Source organism: Mercenaria mercenaria, chromosome 19 (assembly GCF_021730395.1).
Source record: "Mercenaria mercenaria strain notata chromosome 19, MADL_Memer_1, whole genome shotgun sequence".
Lineage (NCBI taxonomy): Eukaryota > Metazoa > Mollusca > Bivalvia > Venerida > Veneridae > Mercenaria > Mercenaria mercenaria.
This window is the reverse complement of record NC_069379.1, coordinates 11,443,422-11,462,116: the sequence shown is the minus strand read 5'-3', so window position 1 is coordinate 11,462,116 and position 18,695 is coordinate 11,443,422. Positions and strand designations below refer to the sequence as shown.

Sequence of the window (18,695 nt, the reverse complement as noted above, 5' to 3'; positions counted from 1 at the left end):
TTGTAGATCAGAACGTTAACTTCACGGATATGTCTTCCATAATAGAGAGACACAAACATATAAGACACAGCAGCCGGATATTAAAACAGGCTTGTAATACGATTTGTACGCGGTTTCCTACTACATGTATTTGCTTTGTAAAATTTCATCAAATTTTACGCAAATTGATATTGTCACCCTGCCGTAACCAATGAACCGAATCGGCGCTGAAATCCCTCAAATTGTAGATCAGAGTACTATTTTTGCAGATATAACTTCAGTTATAGTGTGACACAAACATAGAAGTCACAACAGCCCGATATTAAAACAGGCTTGTAATGCGATTTGCACACGGTCTGCCTCTATTTGCTTAGTAAATATCAAATTTTATGCAAATTGATATCGTCACCATGTCCGAACCAATGAACCGAATAGGCGCTGAAACCCCTCAAATTGTAGATCCGAATATTAACTTCACGGATATGTCGGCAATAATATACAGACACAGACATATAAGTCACCGCAGCCGGATATTAAAACAAGCTTGTAATGCGATTTGTACGCGGTTTCCTACTTCATGTATTTGCTTTGTAAAATTTCATCAAATTTTACGCAAATTGATATCGTCACCTTGCCGTAACCAATGAACCGAATCGGCGCTGAAAACCCTCAAATTGTAGATCAGAGAATTTTTTTCGCAGATATATCTTCAGTTATAGTGTGACACAAACATAGAAGTCACAACAGGCCGATATTAAAACAGGCTTGTAATGCGATTTGCACACGGTCTGCCACTATTTGCTTTGAAAATATCAAATTTTACGCAAATTGATATCGTCACCATGTCCGAACCAATGAACCGAATCGGCGCTGAAACCCCTCAAATTGTAGATCTTCTGAAATTGTAGAAGTCACAATGTTGCACGCGTTTAGTGTTATTTTTTCACATCAAACATAATTGTGAACGACGTATCTTTAGTCGCATTCCCATAGATTTCATCGTTTTCTATTATCATCCCTGACTCAAATTAAGCACTGTCAAGTGCATTCATCTTTGGGCAAAGTCAGGCTTGAATCTGACATATTGTCCTCCTATTAATCTCTGGCATGTCCAAAAGAACTCTTTAGTGTAATTCGGTTTGTTAGTTTATATTAATTTGTTTTAGCTCGATTGTGATAAAACCTTTAGGCTTATTGGAACCCCCCTTCTCGAGTCCGATTTCTGGAAAAACAGAACTGGTGTCATATGAGATTTCATGGTCGTGACCCCCAATGGGGCTCAAACCCAAGATTCGCGGATTGAGCGACCGCTACCTTATCCACAAGACCGCCGCTTTGATTTTTAATACCTCATTTTAGAAATCAATTTGCAATTGTACCATTGTAAGTCATCTTTGATAGACTTACTTGAAATATTTAATTTGAAATCTCTCCTAAAGTTGCACAGTATTTCTGCTGCATAACTGGTTTCTCAATACAAATCTAATAACCTATATTTACTTGCTCATTTTATGCTGCTTATTTGCTTCCTGTGCTTCAAATGGATCTTTTGCAAGCCGTTTTATAATTACGATTCGTGCCCGAATTATTTATACCAACTCTTTGCCACAGTACATGTTGCTGTCATTTTGACTAAGATATTTTGGGAAAACCGTTGTAAACGGGATCAAAATAAACTACTTAATAATAACTAAATCTAAATTTTCAATCATATTTAGAGTTGCTGGTATGTTTAACTTAAACATAAGTAATGTTTTTAGCCGCTATACTTCGATGAGTGTCAGTAACGCTTGCTTGTGGCTTCAGTTAGAGTTTGCAACATCATCAGTTACAGTGTGGAACATGATATTAGTTAAATATTGAGTGTTTTTGATGGTTAAAAGCAGTACATTGTAATACATTTCTGAGACATCACACTAATTTATCATCTACAACTTTTGTTTTTGAAAACGTGTAATATAACTATTTTTGCTCTGGAAAATATCAAAATATTCATATTTACTAAAAAAAAAACAGACGATTTTTTTAATTTAAATATTTTAATCAATTTATGCGATTACATTTAGAATCTGAATACATATTAATGCAAAGGCACAAGTAAATGTAATCAAACTAATTATCATGTATGAATATTATATCACCCGTTTCATACTGAGCGATACCATAACCATCCATCGTTAAGACGTTGTCACATGATATCGTTGAAACAAGGCTTACGTCGGAACGTACTTCTCCCGGTCTGCTTATATGCCCTAGCAACGCTTAAGCGAAATCATATTATAATAGTAAAACTGAAATGAACTCAAAGAACCAGAAAATATCATAACAATAAGGCTAAGTATGGGAAGACAACCGTCTAATAATAGTAATAACTACAGACTCAGTTTAATAAAGTCAGCATCAGAGGAACAAACAGGAGTAGTATCCTAAAGTCCAATTTTTTTTGCGATTTACGTAGCTGTAAAATTTATATCCATTATACATTAATCAATTAAGACAATCTTTTACTGAACAATTTCATAAAGCTTTTATTTTTATTATGCAATCATGTGCAGTTCAGTGGGTAAGTGCAATGGATTCACAAGTGGAAGTCTGTTTGTTCAAAACAACTAGTAGTTGTACACTATTGGCAGTAAGTAGTGAATAGAAATAAACATTTTGTTTGTTTGTTTGTCTTGGGTTTAACGCCGTTTTTCAACAGTATTTCAGTCATATAACGGCGGGCAGTTAACCTAACCAGTGTTCCTGGATTCTGTACCGGTACAAACCTGTTCTCCGCAAGTAACTGCCAACTTCCCCACATGAATCAGAGGTGGAGGACTAATGATTTCAGACACAATGTCGTTTATCAAATAGTCACGGAGAACATACGCCCCGCCCGAGGATCGAACTCACGACCCCGCGATCCGTAGACCGACGCTCTACCTACTGAGCTATGCGGGCGGGACAGAAATAAACATAGTTACCTTTTAAGAATCTGAATAATTTTTTGCAATTACATATTTTCTTTGGAAATGGTGCACACAGATGTACATTTATATATCTATTAGCATTTAAGTAAATGCATATCCGACTTCGAATACACAGCAAAGAAATTTATCTTGCATCTACTTGCGTTGGTGTTTCTCTACTAAAGCTTCTGATTCAAACGTAGCATCTCAGGGTAAGTATCATCTTTTAAAACTTTCAGTTTCAAATGTAAACTCAGTGCTTGACGTTTATAAGTAAAACAGGATGCATTGTACTTTATGAGAGTATGAATATAAATATGTGTATTGTAAAAAGCACAGCTTCCCGCAATTCATTTTTATTTAAAACGAAATCAATTTTAATTGCACTTTATTAATATTACGTTCGGCACTAGTTTAAATCAGTTACAATGATAATTGACTCTCCAAACATCTCTGACAGGTTAACACTATGTACTATCTTTCAAACTGACAGCTGGCATGTGGGTATGAGCACCTTTATTTCATTTGTATAAAAAAAAATATGAAAAAAGTCCTTGAAAGAAGCTACCAAAATATAAAATATAGGTCCACAATGAATAGAAATAGGAACAGGCTGATATAAAACAAGAATAGCACTTTAACTGGGAGAAATTGAGGATTTTAGCTTTCCAGCATTATCTGGCTAGCCTGGAAGTGCTTCTTGATTTTCTGTTTAGTACTATTAGACCATTTTTTTATCTTCTTCCCTTCATGCAATGTATTAATAGTAGTCCTACTTTCTTTGTTGACTCTCTTGCGTAATTTTATCTTATCTAAATTGGGCTAGTTGATTTTATTTCGACATTCTGTGTTTTGACTGATAGCAGATACTTAGGTAAGGTGCTTTGCTTTTAAAACAATTACTTAATTTTAGAGTTTAAAAAATACAATTAATCTAAGATAATATAATTTTGTTGTACACGACGTGGTAGTAAGTAAATCAAAAGTTATATGATATGGCTAAAGAAAAATTAGAAGAACTATGTATCATCTCATGACTGTCAGGTGAGAACAGCACATACGACGTGCAATTTAATGAAAGTACGGCGTCAACCATGCCAATTGCCTGATGGCGTTGATTGTGCCTTAAACATGGCATTCTTAGCAAGGATATTCTGTTTTTTAACGTATTCCTTTTATTCTGTCGACTAACTTTCAAGTGCGTTCAATGATTTGCGATAGAATTTTTGTACATGTCGACATTGCTGAAAAAAGTCATTTTGCATGTGCAGCCCGTGCCTCAATGGGGTTAATCGGATTTGACAAATCTTTACACCGGTGACGTCTCAGTTGCGTCAAAAACGAAGTCGTGTTATGCTTTTAACACAGTCCAATGCGATTTTTAAAATATAAGGGCCATTAAGGTGGTAACTTTTCAGAGAGTATATATTTATTTGGAGTATTTAGTGATTTATATAAATGTAACAAAAAGATACTATGCAGAAAGCAAATCATGAGTATTTATGTAAATGGGTAACAAGAAACGCAAAAAGGATAAAACTTCGCCTCAAGAAAAAGAGGCACCAGCCAAAAGACCAGTTATGAAGCAAAACTATATGTCTCCGAAATTCAGCTCTTTGGACATCCAACAAAATGTTCAACAAAACGTGCAAGGTTTACGTGGTATGGGGCAAGTATACCCCTCGTATAATAGCATGAATCAGAATACGAGTCAGATGATTAATCAAAATCTTCCTCAGACTAATTTTCAAGGGTCGCCATTGTTACCAATGTGACCGCCTTTAAATCTAACTCAACAGATTGTGAACTGAGATCAGACAATGGCCATGATATTACAAATACTAGAGTGCATAGACAGATATTAAAGTCAGTTGGAAAGTATACAGGTATCGATGAATGAAATAACTGTAAAAATGAATACACTGGATCAAAGGGTAAAGGTCATGGAGGCAAAAGTGTCGGAACAAGAGAATAGCAAGGATTTTGACTCCAATAACGCCGATTTTTTTAAAGAAAAACAAAAAGTAATAGAGTCACTAGTTAGCAAACTCGAAGCTAGTCAAGAGCAGCAAAAGAAGAAAGAGGATGAATTTCAATCTACATTGCTGCAAATGAAAGCGAAGGACTTGCAAAACAATCTTATGTTCTACAAAGTGCCCGAGGAAAAAGGTGAGACTGCTGTGTAAAGATAAAATCCTGGATATTATACAAGAAAGAAAGAAAATAGATGAAGCTAAAGAAAACATCAAATTGGAGTCTGCTCTAAGAATTGGCAAGTTCAGTTCTTAAATTAGCAGTGTATATCACTAAGGCCTTCAAGCTGAGACAATCTTTTTTCAGAGACTTAACTTGATAAATATACGATATGTAAACGCTGTATACACTTTTGTCTATTCTCGCCGTGTGTGTATCTGTTGGTTTTTTGTTGTTAACGTTGTTGTTGTTGTTTTCTCTGTTTTGTTTCCTGATTTCTAGTCTATATACTATTCATGTATACTATTGCTGACTGATTCAAATATCACGTATGCCAGATATGTTTAATATTGTATGTATATGTCGATGAGCTGATATATGCTTAAGACTAATAAAAGTTTTGTTATGTTATGTTATGTTATTAATTTATGTATTGCAAACACATAGATAGTTAAAAGGCAACAACGTTTATTTATATTCGCAAACTGTTGTCAACAATATTATTCAACTGGTTGGTTTGAACAAACAACCTTCCACTTGTAAAGACATTGCATTATCCACTAAAATGTACAGGACTCATTATAACAATAAAAACATTATAAAATTGTTCATGTTAAGACTGTCCAAATTGATTATATAGTTTTGACGAAGTAAATTTACTGAATAATGAATAGACGATGTAAATTTTTACAGGTACGCAAATCGAAAAGGACTGAAAGAATGGACTGGAGGATACTACTCCTGGTCGTCCCGCTTATGCAAGGAGGTAATAAACTTACTACGTTTTACTTCAATCAATTGGTTATATTAAATTTTCAGTACATCTAAAAGTTTGTAGACTTGTGTGATAAACAAAAGGTCCTTAAATGCTATTTCGGCTACTTTGCTAATTGTACATATAGAATGGATCCGATTATTCCTATATACACTGTTATAATTGTCTTGGCCTTGTGACTCTTTGGACTGTTTAATTTATTTTTTGTTTATCTTTTATTATTTTCATTTTTTTTGCGCTTGAGCCGATGGAAGCTTTCGTTAAGAATTTTGCTTGGTTGCATTTTATGCCGCTAAAAGTTCTTCCTATAGAATTTACTGGATGGGTCGTTCAAATACTCTTCAATATTTGTTTCAATGTACGAGATGTATGATGCCATGTTAGATGGTCATGTTAGGAAGATATAAAAAGAAAATGAAATATATTGAGTCATTAACATTGCCAAAGGCCATCTCGATCTGTTAGAATTCAACACAGGTTATCACCACCTGTCAGTTCTCTTGCTTTTATTTACATGTTTAATCAGTTTTGTCTAAGTCATTATAGTTCTTAACATTCAATGAAATAATTCGTACTCACTTTAAATCCATTTTATTTGATGTACATGTTTTGATGTGTTGAGCATGTTGAGTAGTCTTAGATTATTTCAACATGAAATGGTAGATAGAATAGAAATATTTCAAAGACGGTGGCGTCAGTTTTGGGTTAGAAATCCCAGTAATAGAATTTGTTCAAACTTTGTATATGAACAAAGTGTCATGTTATAAACACAGTTACGAGAAAAAAAATCGAAAGTCACCATGCTTGTTCAGGAGTTATCCGCCCTTGCATATGCAAATTTGAAGAAAAATCCAGTTTTACATTTTTGCCTATCTCTTTACATGTATTTTATTTTGTTTTACAGCATTGTCCCTTACATGTTTACAATGTAAAGGATCTCTAAACCCCGGGACACTGCAAATTTGTAAACGAATTTTTTCCCTGGTGAGGTAATTGTAAAATATTTTCTAATTTGTTTAGCGAATTGTCTGGCATTACTATTTCATTAATATATGAAACATTTTCATAATAGCCTGTAAAGAATGCTATGATTTCTGATCCTGGGATCATGTAGTCTATGTAACATTCCAACGAAAATTAAAAGGCAAGGTTCGACCTCCCGGAAGCACAGAACACTCCAATAATCAGCCGTAGAGCCTTGCATAGCAAGGCCCACCCGCAGCAATAAAAAAAAAAAATCTAATACGGAAAAATATAGCAGCCGGCTTGATTAAAAAACCAACAGCATGTGCATCTCTCTCAATTATATGCAAAAAACAAAATTGTGCTGTATACATCCAAGATATGTTTAAAACTAGTACACACAAAAAATTTATTGTTAAATGTAAAGGTAAAATTTTAAGGAAAATTTTCATTTACCCCCGCTTTGTGAAACAACTAGCATAAACTCTGTACAGCTTTTGGAGCGACCCTATTTTAAGAACAGTTAAAAGCAAATATCCCCTTACCCCCGCAATTGGCTGGTACCCATTTACAGCCGGGTCGACTGAGGCAATCGTGATAAAGTGCCTTGCCAAAGGACACTCCGCAATGGGAGTAGCCAGGAATCGAACCCGTAGCCTTCACGTCCGTAGGAAAGTGTCATAGCCTTGTCGACCAATGCGTACACACTCTTGACCAATGCGTCCATCTATCATTTTTGTGACATTTATACATTAGAAATCAGGTCTCATTAAACATTATATTTAACATAACGCCACTATGGGTATTTTTATTTTAGATAATCTTCACATTTTCAAAATGAACAGTAAGTTTATTTTCTTTAAACTCGGCAGAATGTAGACTATGTATTCTATTTCTTATATAATTTTTGGTATTTTATATATTGCTAACAGGTATGTAGTGTAGAAAAGATTACTAACTCCTTTGGAGATACTGTTTACAACGTTGGATGTATAACTCAGTCGGTAAGAATGTTTTTGAATAATACTTCTTCCAATAGGTAGAGAAAATAATGAGTAACGATGAAAAATTTAAAAGATTTGAAAAAGATTTACCACAGAGAATATCACTCTTGTTCTTTTATGTGTATACAAACTATCATAGTAAATGCGTTTAATTAGACATTGAGGTATCCGAAATATGCTACGTATGTGTGCCGTAAAAATATATCAAAAACTGTCATGGAAAAACAGGTATGGAAATAATTTGTTGTACATTCCAATTACAGAGAAACGATAAGAAAGACTGAAGATGTTTAAAAAGCAGAAGTTCTATTCTAACTAACGAGCACACATCGATGTTACTATGTCATTGTTAAACTGCGTATTATTAATTATAGATACAATTTTAAAACAGAACGATTAAGGCAGCTTTAACAGCTGGAATATCTGTGTACAAATTGTTTTACAGTACGTAATTACGTTAGCATATCTCTTCTACTTAAAGAAAAATCTTGCAAATTGTACAGGTTCACTAAAACTATTTGTTTACTTATATCGGTATTTCACCATATATAAACTTATAACTTAAGTAAATTTGTGGAATTGTTATTTTTCAGCTATGCCACAACACGTCATTTGCGCATCAAGGATCAGACCTTGTAGTGTGCCGTGAATGCTGCCAGTTTGATCTGTGCAATGCTAAAGGGTGCGGAGTGTCTGGTAGATATTCTGATTAATACTTAGATATGTATTGTTGAAAAAGTAGAAGAAATTACTTCAAAGTTATTCAAATATTGTATGTTCGGCTTCGAAAGTGGAATTTTAAACGTTATTATCTACCAGGTATGTACATATGATGTTATTATTATCTACCAGTAATGTACATATAATGTTATTGATCCCGCGTCGTGCTTTTGAGTTATTGAAACACGGTCACGTTGACCTCATGTATACGTACTAATAAGCGCAATAAATGCTGATATAGGAGAATCTGGTTTTAAAATATTAAGTGTACAAAGAGAAATTATTAGGCAGGCGTATAATCTCCCGTCGTGTTTAATTATATTAAAGCATGGTTCTGTTGTACATTTTTCTTCAGCAAACTAGTATACTTATATTCTTTCTCGAACATTTTTATGAGATTAACTTTATGTTTTATAGTTGCTTTTATTTTTCAAGTTGACAAAATCAATACCTTTCCATCGGTATCACGTGGATGCTTTATTTTCTCTGAATACACGAATTTACAAATTTAACGCATGTTTCAAATGACTAGCAAACTATGTGATTGGTTATGACCTTTTATACAGGATATCCACAAAACAGAGGCCCGATTTGCTACAGTTGTCCCATGCAGACAAGTCCTGATACTTGCCATAAAATCGCTTTCTGCGAAGCAGGCGACGTACGTACTTCCGAAAATTTATCATTGTATAATATGGTAAAAAAAGATCAAGCTTAGATTGCACGCAAAATTTCATTTTCAAACAAGAGCACCACCTGCGGAAACTAGTTAAACATAGTCAGAAAATACATTAAAACATAACAAGCTACGTTGAAAAAAGGGGCGTAACTTTGAGATGATACAAAACAGAGCGGTGGATTCCTTGCATTCTACGTTTTGTCATCAGAGGGAACAAGTGCACGAAGTTAAAAGGTTTTAAAGTGTCTGAAGGAGACCAGTAACATTTTAGTATCATTATCTTTTTATTCAATGTGTGAAAATAAATACTTTGCCCGATGACATTTTCTGTAACCTGTCAATTCAAATGGTTAAATAAAAGGTATAAAGCCAATTGTATGGGTAGTCTAAATAAGGTCTGGTCTGCTGCAAACTACTGGGACAGTTTTCGACTAGCTGTCGCCTAAAATACATACAGATAAAAATGTCTACGTAATTTATTGCAGGTTTGCAAGTCTGATGTCATGCATGAATTCGGAGATACAATATATACAATCGATTGTTCCAGGGCTCACGTGAGTATTCTTGTATAATATCTTCCTATTTAATTCAGCCCTTGTTAATGTACATTGTTGTATATCATATTAAGCACCAGAAATTTGTGCCTCGATTTATATTTGTTAATCAAAACAGTCATTTCCATATCGTGAAAAAGGTTACCCCAGTTGCCTTCCACGTTTATCAGAAAAAGTAATGCACCATTTTCTTGACACGATTTTAATAAATACACTTATTCACACACTTCTTTGTGATGAAGGAATGTAAACACAATCAGCAACAAGGGACAGCGATTATCGGCCGTGACGTTTCGAATGTTAAAGGAAAAAGTGATCATGTAAAGCCCCAACGTTCGCTGACAGACCACGTTTTGTAGTGCTGTTGTAACAATGATTTGTGCAAAAAAGGGTTTTGTAATGGACAACACTTGTCGCAGGTGCGTATACTGCTTCTTCCCAGTTAAAATAACTATATTCGTATTTGTATACCTGACAGCATATTAATTCATGTATTGCTGCTTTAATTTTGTGATTTACGAGAACCGTCGCAGAATATAATAGTATCAGTTCTAGATAGTCATATTGTTCATCTAAATTCAGATCATAATTCTTCGAGTCCGTATGTGCACTATCGACGCGAGAATACCAAGTTCTAGATAGCTTTACTATGCATATTTCTTCAGATCACTGTTCTTCTAGTCCATGCCTGCATGGTCGTTGCGAGAATACCCCAAATGGATTTACATGTGTTTGCGACGATACGTATACTGGTGTTACATGTGATACTCGTAAGTAGCAGTTTAGGATTCTAATTGAACAGATTCGAAACAAACAATATTTCGTGCAATGGATAAATACTATTCTGACCTCAGGGCTCAAAATTCCGAGTAAAGGTTGAAAACTAGTATAAATGACCCAAGGGCTATAGGTATAAGAAGCCACAAGAGACGGTTAACAATGGCAAATACCCTAGTCTCTCATGCTAATCTGATAATGGATTAATAAAAAGCCAACATTAATTTTGCACATGATTCCATGATTCCAATTGTTATATAATAGTGTTAATCAAAGTTAGTGCTTTGGGGCTTGAGAAGTGTTGCACCTTCCATAACCTCTCACGAATAGACATAATTAAATCCTGTCTGCTATTAAATTGCTTTGTTGAATTCAGTGCTTCTAAATGATATCTTAAATTCTATTATCTATCACAATATCAGGCTTTACGTTTTCTTGTGGCCGTAAAATGTGGGATGATTGTGTAGTACATAGTACAGTTGTACATTCAATGTATTTTAATCATACAAGTTTAGCTTTAGCCGAATGCCAGGTATTGAGGGATGTTGCGCATTTCATTTCCTCTCAGTTAACCTAAGTCTGGTATTAACTTACCTCATTGCATTCAATTTATTAAAAATCATGTTGACAGTGGTATAAAATATTGTATATCTACCAGTATTCGTCAATTTTCTATTCACAAACAGATTTCGGAAAATGTTATAACAACCCGTGTGTTCATGGAAAATGTTATGAAAACGAAGAGGGCTATCTATGTGTGTGTGAAACAGGATATGAGGGTCAACGATGTGAAAACAGTAAGTGTTTTATGATAGTTTGACGTCATTGCATCAAAGCTAATACATTTATAAATTACCAATGTAAGAGGTATGCTACTGAACTGAGATTTTGGATTACTGCAACTCTAGATATTGAATGCGGCATACAAGATAATTTTTTATAAAAGTTTTGATCGCGCTGAATTCCAGCGAGAATCTCTTATACTGTTTACATGTCGAAGAAACATGTTTGTTAAATTTAATTATATATTATATATTGACATGACGAGTGTGTCACATATACATAATTGCATACCAATACAAAAATAATTCTTCTTGATTCCTTGAAGTTTTCTAAGATTTTAGTATTGCTAGAATTATTTTATGATACATGTATTTATTTTTTGTTTCTTGTATTAGAGACTGATTACTGTCAATCGAGTCCATGTGTGCATGGGAGATGTGTTTCTAACACAGCAAATTTCACGTGTATCTGTGGACGTATTTTCACGGGAGAAAAATGCGAAACGGGTGAGATGTCGTTCAAAATTTTGTTAAATCTTTACACTGAATTTAAGATATATTTTATTTTGTCAGACTACCAAATCTAATGTTACAGTAGTATTTGCCTGTTGGACTTTTTCTTGATTTTGTGTCAGTTGTATCTATTTCCAACCAAATGGAAGAAAATTATCAAATTACAATTTTAAAGTGAAAAGATCTGTACATTGTAGATATATTTTACAATTATATTTGTATCAAAATGGTAAATATTCACAAAGAAAAATTGATAGAGGTACGTATGATTCATGTTGTTCTATAAAATTATTAAGCATGTATGGCTCCACAATTGCATTAGATGTATTTGTATTTAAATTTATACTTTCTTTCACTTTTACATCTTTTCTAAACGCTTTAAAGGGAAAGTCGTAGAGAGATGAATATTGTATTACAGCATTAAATGCTCTTTCCGAACATGTGACCGATTTGTGTATAATATTTTATAAAGCTATAGCAGCTGATTGCTACGACATTTATACGAAGAACATCAGTACAAAAAGTGGGGTATACAGTGTTACGTTGTGGAGATCAAAACAAATCATAGACGTATATTGTGACATGGATACATATCCTTACGGATGGACGGTAACTTGTTCTTGATGTATTGTACCTATACATTTATATTTTTTTAAATAATGAAAAGATTAGTGATAAAAACGTATTTAACAAATAAGGGTATTTCAATATTAAGAGTACTGGTCTAGATTACATCTTAAGTAATATCTTAAGCAAGACTACCACCCTAAAACAGTTAAGCTAACACATAACGGAAAGAAAAGTTTTGGTTGAAACAGCTTTCGTGGGGATACTTTTCAAAACTTCTGTTACATACAGGTTTTTCAGAAACGATTTGATGGCTCTGTTGATTTCTACCGCAATTTCACAGGTAACAGATGGTTTTGGAAAACCCTTTGGGGGTGAATTTTGGCTTGGTGAGTATAATATCACTTCTTACAAGATATTACTGGATTCAAATTTTAAGTTCGCATGTACATGTAAATTTAAATGTGAAAATCCTTCAACACCTTTAGAGATGGTACCTAAAAAAATTCAAATTCATCTTTACATATTTTTTTCAGAGTGAAATGATAGCTAAAGGCACCAAGTTTCTAAATATATTTATGGTTTTCCTCTTCTCCATGTAAAAAAAGAATTATTTTATATTTAAAAAACGACATTTTCAAAATATCTGAAGCAAACTGGACAACTCTTGTATTGGCCGTTTTTCAATGATTTTAGGATGTCCCCAATCATAGTCTATATCAAAAGTTTCCACAGCAAAATAAATTCAAAATTGTATAGTGTAAGTTTAGTTTACTTTCAACACGTTGAAAGAGCCTATACTGAACTTCCTTTTGTCTTTTAATAAAGTCAAATTCCAAGACCAGCCAAGAGTCTAAAACGGTTGAAAAAATTCTGAGTGAAAGACAATGACATGCTCTTTATCATAAGCTTGCCAAAACCATACCAAAAATTTACCTGAAAGAAGATATTAAAGATTTTATAATGTAAACAAGCCCCTACACCATCAATACTTTCCACTCATAAATGCACTCAATTCAGGTGATAATTGCTAAAATATCTGTAATTGAGAGGCCCAACAAAAAGCTTCTTTTTCAAGTTGTGTAAACAGTCTAAATGGTAAATTAATGTTGATATCTGAATTTATCCGCTTACTTTGTTAAAACAATAATAAAACACTTTATAGCTTGTTTAAGGTAGTTGACCTGTATCGAAAATCATCAGATAAAGTAAACTCCATATGCTTTTTCAGCATTTATTCGTTTTCCAAGGAAATCAATAATCGTGATAGTGCCATCCAGAGAATGTTGAACTACTTAAAATACATTACATAGAGTCATTACCTATCAGATACCTTCAAATGTTGTAATTACAACCACTACCTTAAAACACTATAATTATATCCGATGACAATGAATTTTTGTGTTACATTATTTGAAGCAAAGTACTCCTGAACAGTAGGAGAAACTCTTCAAAATGACTAAAGCATATGCAACACTTTCAAAATGATTCATTGAGTGTATCAATATTGAGAACAATAAATGACTTTGACTAAAAGATCAAAACCTAATAACGTTTTTTAATTTCGTAAATTTTCTTTAAAGGAATTTATGCATTATTTTACATTATCTTCATGCATTACTAAACTTTCTATCAGGGCCTCACTACAACATATAAAGTAACTGTCAGTGTAAGCCATGAGAAAAGTGTGCTATTGTAAAATTGAATGAATGAGATTTAAACAAATGTAGGTCATATTTTGTCTGCCTGATCAGTTTTTTGGAAAAAGGACCTATCTGTTTTTCTTTCACTTTTGTCCAATGTTTTATGTTAGCTTCTTTATTGGTCAATTTAGGGGCTGTTCCCCTTAGATTTACTTCGGTAGGTACATCTCTAACATCTTTTGCATGCACGATAAGAGAAGTTATGCGCCAATACATAAAATTACATAAAATATGGTTAAATGCTAACAAATCGGTAACTGGGATAGTTATCTCAAATAAGCCGCTTCTGATTTGTTATTTGCCAATTCTACAGTAGAGCACATGTCGCAGGTTTTGAAAGTAGGAAATAGTGGTTATGTTTAAAATACTGTAAAAGCAGCAATTTTTGCGCAATATATTAACATGATATACAATATCAATTTAAAAACGGTAATAATATTTTTTATGACTTTATTTTCATAACCAGACAACATAATTCATTTTAAAGTAGTATTGTGCGTAAGTATTTATCTGCACTAATCTATCTCGGGCATTCTCGTTTTCATGCGATATTTGTTAGCCTGAGCATAACTTTTAAATGAGTATTCGATGTCTTTGATTTAAAGTTTATATTGTGGATATATGTATTAATTAGATGACAAGAACATGCAATTGGTACATTGTATTTAACAGGAATAATACGTATAATATTTAGATCAGTCCTTATATTCTAACATTATCCGATTTCCATATTAAACAAAAAAACTTAAACTGTGTGTTATTATGCAACACACACACATGCACGACACAGTTATTATGTCATAACGGTAAACGTCATAGCGACGCACTGTAAAAGAAAACAGAACAGGCAAATACTGTATAAGTACTTATTTCTGCGGACTTAATATTTTGCGATTTTTTCAAGAACGGGGTGGCATTAAATTTCTGCGGTGTCTTCCTTCTCACGTATTTTTGCGGTTCTGTATTCACCGGTTGTTTCATTAATTTAAAATAGACAGGTACGTATTTTGTTGTTTTTTTTTTGACAGTTATGTTGGCTTCCGGGTTGAAAATAAAAGTTGACAAACACTAATGTGAAATCGTCATCATAACATAATGTTGAGTGTTAAATAAAAACGCAAGAAAAACAGTCATTTTATAAATACAGTCATGTTAAACAGACACGAAAAATGCTTGAATATATGCATTGTAACGGTATGATAATTTTTGTTAATCACGCCTTTTTCAAGTCCCATACAAATAACGGTAAATATGAACAACACCAGACGGATCGGTTAAAAATAGACACAAAGGATACAATGGATTGTGTTTGTCACATAGTTTAGAAAAATTGAAAGTGGCAGCTGACTGCTCAATAGGGAACGAAAATAAAAAAATGATGTTTTTATTATGTTTATTCAACAGCAAAACAATGATAAAACAGTTCTATTATATTACCGTTACTACTAAAATTTTAAACTTGCTTCGTCGGCCTTCGGCTACAGGTGGGACAAAAGCCGGTAACGCTATCGGACATTGTCTTATACTTAACCGAATTATAATGGCGGCTTGTGTCATCGTATCACGGCATGTCAAGACAAAATTTTCTGCGGATTTTAAATCTGCGGTCTTGTTGTCTCCCGCAGAAAACGCAGAAATAAAGTTCCCGCAGAAAAAAGTACTTATACGGTATCGTTAAGTGTAAGATTCGAAATTATATAGCTCTTTTAGCGATTTGCTCTTGAATGAAATTATTGTTTGTCGTTCAGATCAAAGCGTATATTATGTCTTATCTGAATTCCAAACAATGGTTTTATTTAACAAAAAATCACTAAATAATATATATCTATTTTCAAGAAACCAAATCATTAATTGACAAAAAAACAGAAAGAATATTTTTAACGTCAAAGGTTATTTCTAAGGTCACGGAGTAAAGCTTATAATGACAACAGCTTTCGATGGCAGTTGCTCAGTCGAGTGTGACTTACAAGTTCTAAGTATTCCTTCTCGAGAAAAGAACAATAAAGGTCTTCGATACGCAGAGGAAAATGCATACATATATTAACACTTTTTTGATTTGGTCATCTCTTTTAATTGTGCCCCGCCTTTTTCTAAGAAAAAAGGGGAATTTAGAAATAGACTGCGTCTTTTCGTCCGTCCGTCCTTACTTCCATCAGTCCATCCGTCACACTTCGTGTCCAGTCCATAACTCTGCCATCCATAAATTTCCCCATAATGCGCAAGACCCAGATCCCTAGCTACAAGGTCAAGGTCACTCTTAGAGGACAAAGGTTAACAAGTTCTGTTTCGTGTCCAGTCCATAACTCTGCCATTCATCAAGGGATTTTAAAATTGCTTGGCACAAATATTCCCTATAATGAGTTGATTTGTCAGGCGCAAGAACCAGGTTCCTAGGTATACGGTCAAGGTCGGACTTAGAGGTTAAAGGTTAACATGGTCTGTTTCTTGTAGGGTTATAACTCTGCCATCATCAAGGGATTTTAAAATTACTTGGCATAATATTCCCTATAATGAGTTAATTTGTCATGCGCAAGAACCACTCTCTAGGTCTACGGTCAAGGTCAAGGTCACACTTTAGCGGTCAAACGTCACATTCAAGAATGACTTTGACAGAAGCATTTCTTCTTCATGCATAGATGGATTTTGATGTGTTCACTACCATGAGGCACCCTTGTTTTTACAATTACATCCCTTTGTTTTTACTATGACCGTAGGGAAAAATCTAGACCACTTTTCTGTGGTACAACATGCATGTTAGGTCCTATTCTCTACCTTGTGAGGTGTTTTGTGTGGACTTATATTATATAGATTTTATTTTTAATTTTAGGATATACTTCCACTTGATGCTACTATAAATAACATCTATAATAACTTTTTTATAATTGGTAAAAATCCATATGCAAATACAGGTGCTAGTGTAAAGAAATTTACTATATCGGGCGTATATTGTGATATTCTTGCACTCTTGTTTATTTTCCTTACTAATTTAAAAATTGAATCACATTAAATCTTTAAAATACAGATATTAGTATTTGACAGCATTCACCAGAAAAATTATCATAAATTTCCAGACATTTTCAAACTTGATGTCTTCATGATATATATGATATATATTTATGACTTAATGGACATTGTTAGTATGTTGCCCTATTACTTAGAATTATATTGTATTGGCATGCAATTCCAATATGTTTTGGGAAAAACGTCCCTTGGCGGTAGACGTTGGTAACTCTGTCACAACTTCTTGTTTATATAGGTCTCCGTTATATCGAAGAAATGGCATCTAAATATGAGAGTGAACTTAGACTGAATGTGGTAGCAGCTGACAATTCTCATGTGTACGAGGTCTTTCAAAATTTCAGTTTATCGAAATATCCAAATTTTACCCTCCATCTCGGATCTCAGACTGTTGAACAAATATCAGGTTTGTTAAAGTTTTCATTGCATTTTATTAACAGACTGGATCAAAGAGCGTTTGTTGTTACTGTATTTGATTGCATACCGTATGATAGGATTTCTAATCACAACTATGTATTTAATATGCAAAAGAAAATTATATGTTGCCAAAACTTTGATTGTATTAAATGAAATCAGCATTTGCCATTACCAGTTTTATATTAACATTTAAAAATATTCCGTTGAACATGCTTACTTCTAATAGGAATGATTGCAATGTATATGTGTCACTTATTAAGTTTTCATATGTGTATGCGTTCAAGTTTACAGTTTTTCGTCAAGCAAAGTAAGCACTAGGCAAATAAAGTGATGATCTGCATCTTAAATAGGCTTATACCGTTATACATTATTTCAGTTAAACAACTTTGTGCGACTAACATTATGAACTATACATTCTCATGATCAGGTATTTTAAACCCTATAACTTTTTGAACAGAGAACACTAACCTATTGATGCCTTTATGCATCTATTAAATTATATAACATTTATTAATTTCAGGTAATACATACGGTTTTCTTTATTGCAATGGTTATGACTTTAGCACATTCGATCATGATGTGGACACTTCTGGATCAAACTGTGGACAACTTTATCATGGTGGTTGGTGGTACTGGAGCTGTGCTCAGACAAACTTGAATGGTGAGTATCTCTCACCCCCAGGAGCAATTTCCACTCACATCGATGGAATGGGAGGTTTCATCTATTATGCATGGAAAAGATTAGCAACACTTAAATCTTCACAAATCATGTTCAGAAAACACACCTGAAGTTGTTTCTCGAATAATTGTTCTGTATAAAATATATATGTTAATAAACATTTAAGAAGATATTCCATGCTTTGTAGAATATTTATGCTATATCTAATCAAAAGAGCCTAATGGATTTGACCATAATGTCACTGTTGCGTATTTATTATAAATATATTTAATTAATTTCTTGTTATTTTCTGCTTCCGTTGATACCTGTCGTATGACGGAATACTTGATTAACATTGGAAGAAGTAATTTAAAATATTAAGTTGTTTGAGATAACTCACATATGATTCTGACTTATCAGTTCATGTGCAACATAAAAATTT

General features: G+C 33.5%; 2 protein-coding genes across 2 annotated transcripts; both read left to right on the top strand.

Annotated features, from left to right (window-relative positions):
- The first annotated feature begins 4,843 nt into the window (after positions 1 to 4,843).
- Positions 4,844 to 10,200, top strand: LOC128550963 (uncharacterized). Its single transcript, XM_053531164.1, has 7 exons — positions 4,844 to 5,112; positions 5,817 to 5,889; positions 7,794 to 7,865; positions 8,459 to 8,561; positions 9,152 to 9,246; positions 9,750 to 9,818; positions 10,061 to 10,200. The coding sequence occupies exons 1-7, from the start codon at positions 4,844 to 4,846 to the stop codon at positions 10,175 to 10,177; spliced, it is 798 nt and encodes a 265-aa protein (XP_053387139.1). The 3' UTR covers positions 10,178 to 10,200.
- A 7,236-nt stretch (positions 10,201 to 17,436) lies between these two features.
- Positions 17,437 to 18,384, top strand: LOC128550962 (techylectin-5A-like). Its single transcript, XM_053531163.1, has 2 exons — positions 17,437 to 17,584; positions 18,116 to 18,384. The coding sequence occupies exons 1-2, from the start codon at positions 17,437 to 17,439 to the stop codon at positions 18,382 to 18,384; spliced, it is 417 nt and encodes a 138-aa protein (XP_053387138.1).
- The last annotated feature ends 311 nt before the right edge of the window (positions 18,385 to 18,695 follow it).

Bases quoted from the DNA above. Each gene is read 5' to 3' on its own strand.
- LOC128550962 (XM_053531163.1), top strand. From the start codon at position 17,437: ATGGCATCTAAATATGAGAGTGAACTTAGACTGAATGTGGTAGCAGCT. The intron at 17,585-18,115 runs GTTTGTTAAAGT...TATTAATTTCAG, and splicing joins GACTGTTGAACAAATATCAG to GTAATACATACGGTTTTCTT.
- LOC128550963 (XM_053531164.1), top strand. From the start codon at position 4,844: ATGAATACACTGGATCAAAGGGTAAAGGTCATGGAGGCAAAAGTGTCG. The intron at 5,113-5,816 runs GTAAAGATAAAA...AAATTTTTACAG, and splicing joins GAAAAAGGTGAGACTGCTGT to GTACGCAAATCGAAAAGGAC. The intron at 7,866-8,458 runs GTAAGAATGTTT...GTTATTTTTCAG, and splicing joins TTGGATGTATAACTCAGTCG to CTATGCCACAACACGTCATT.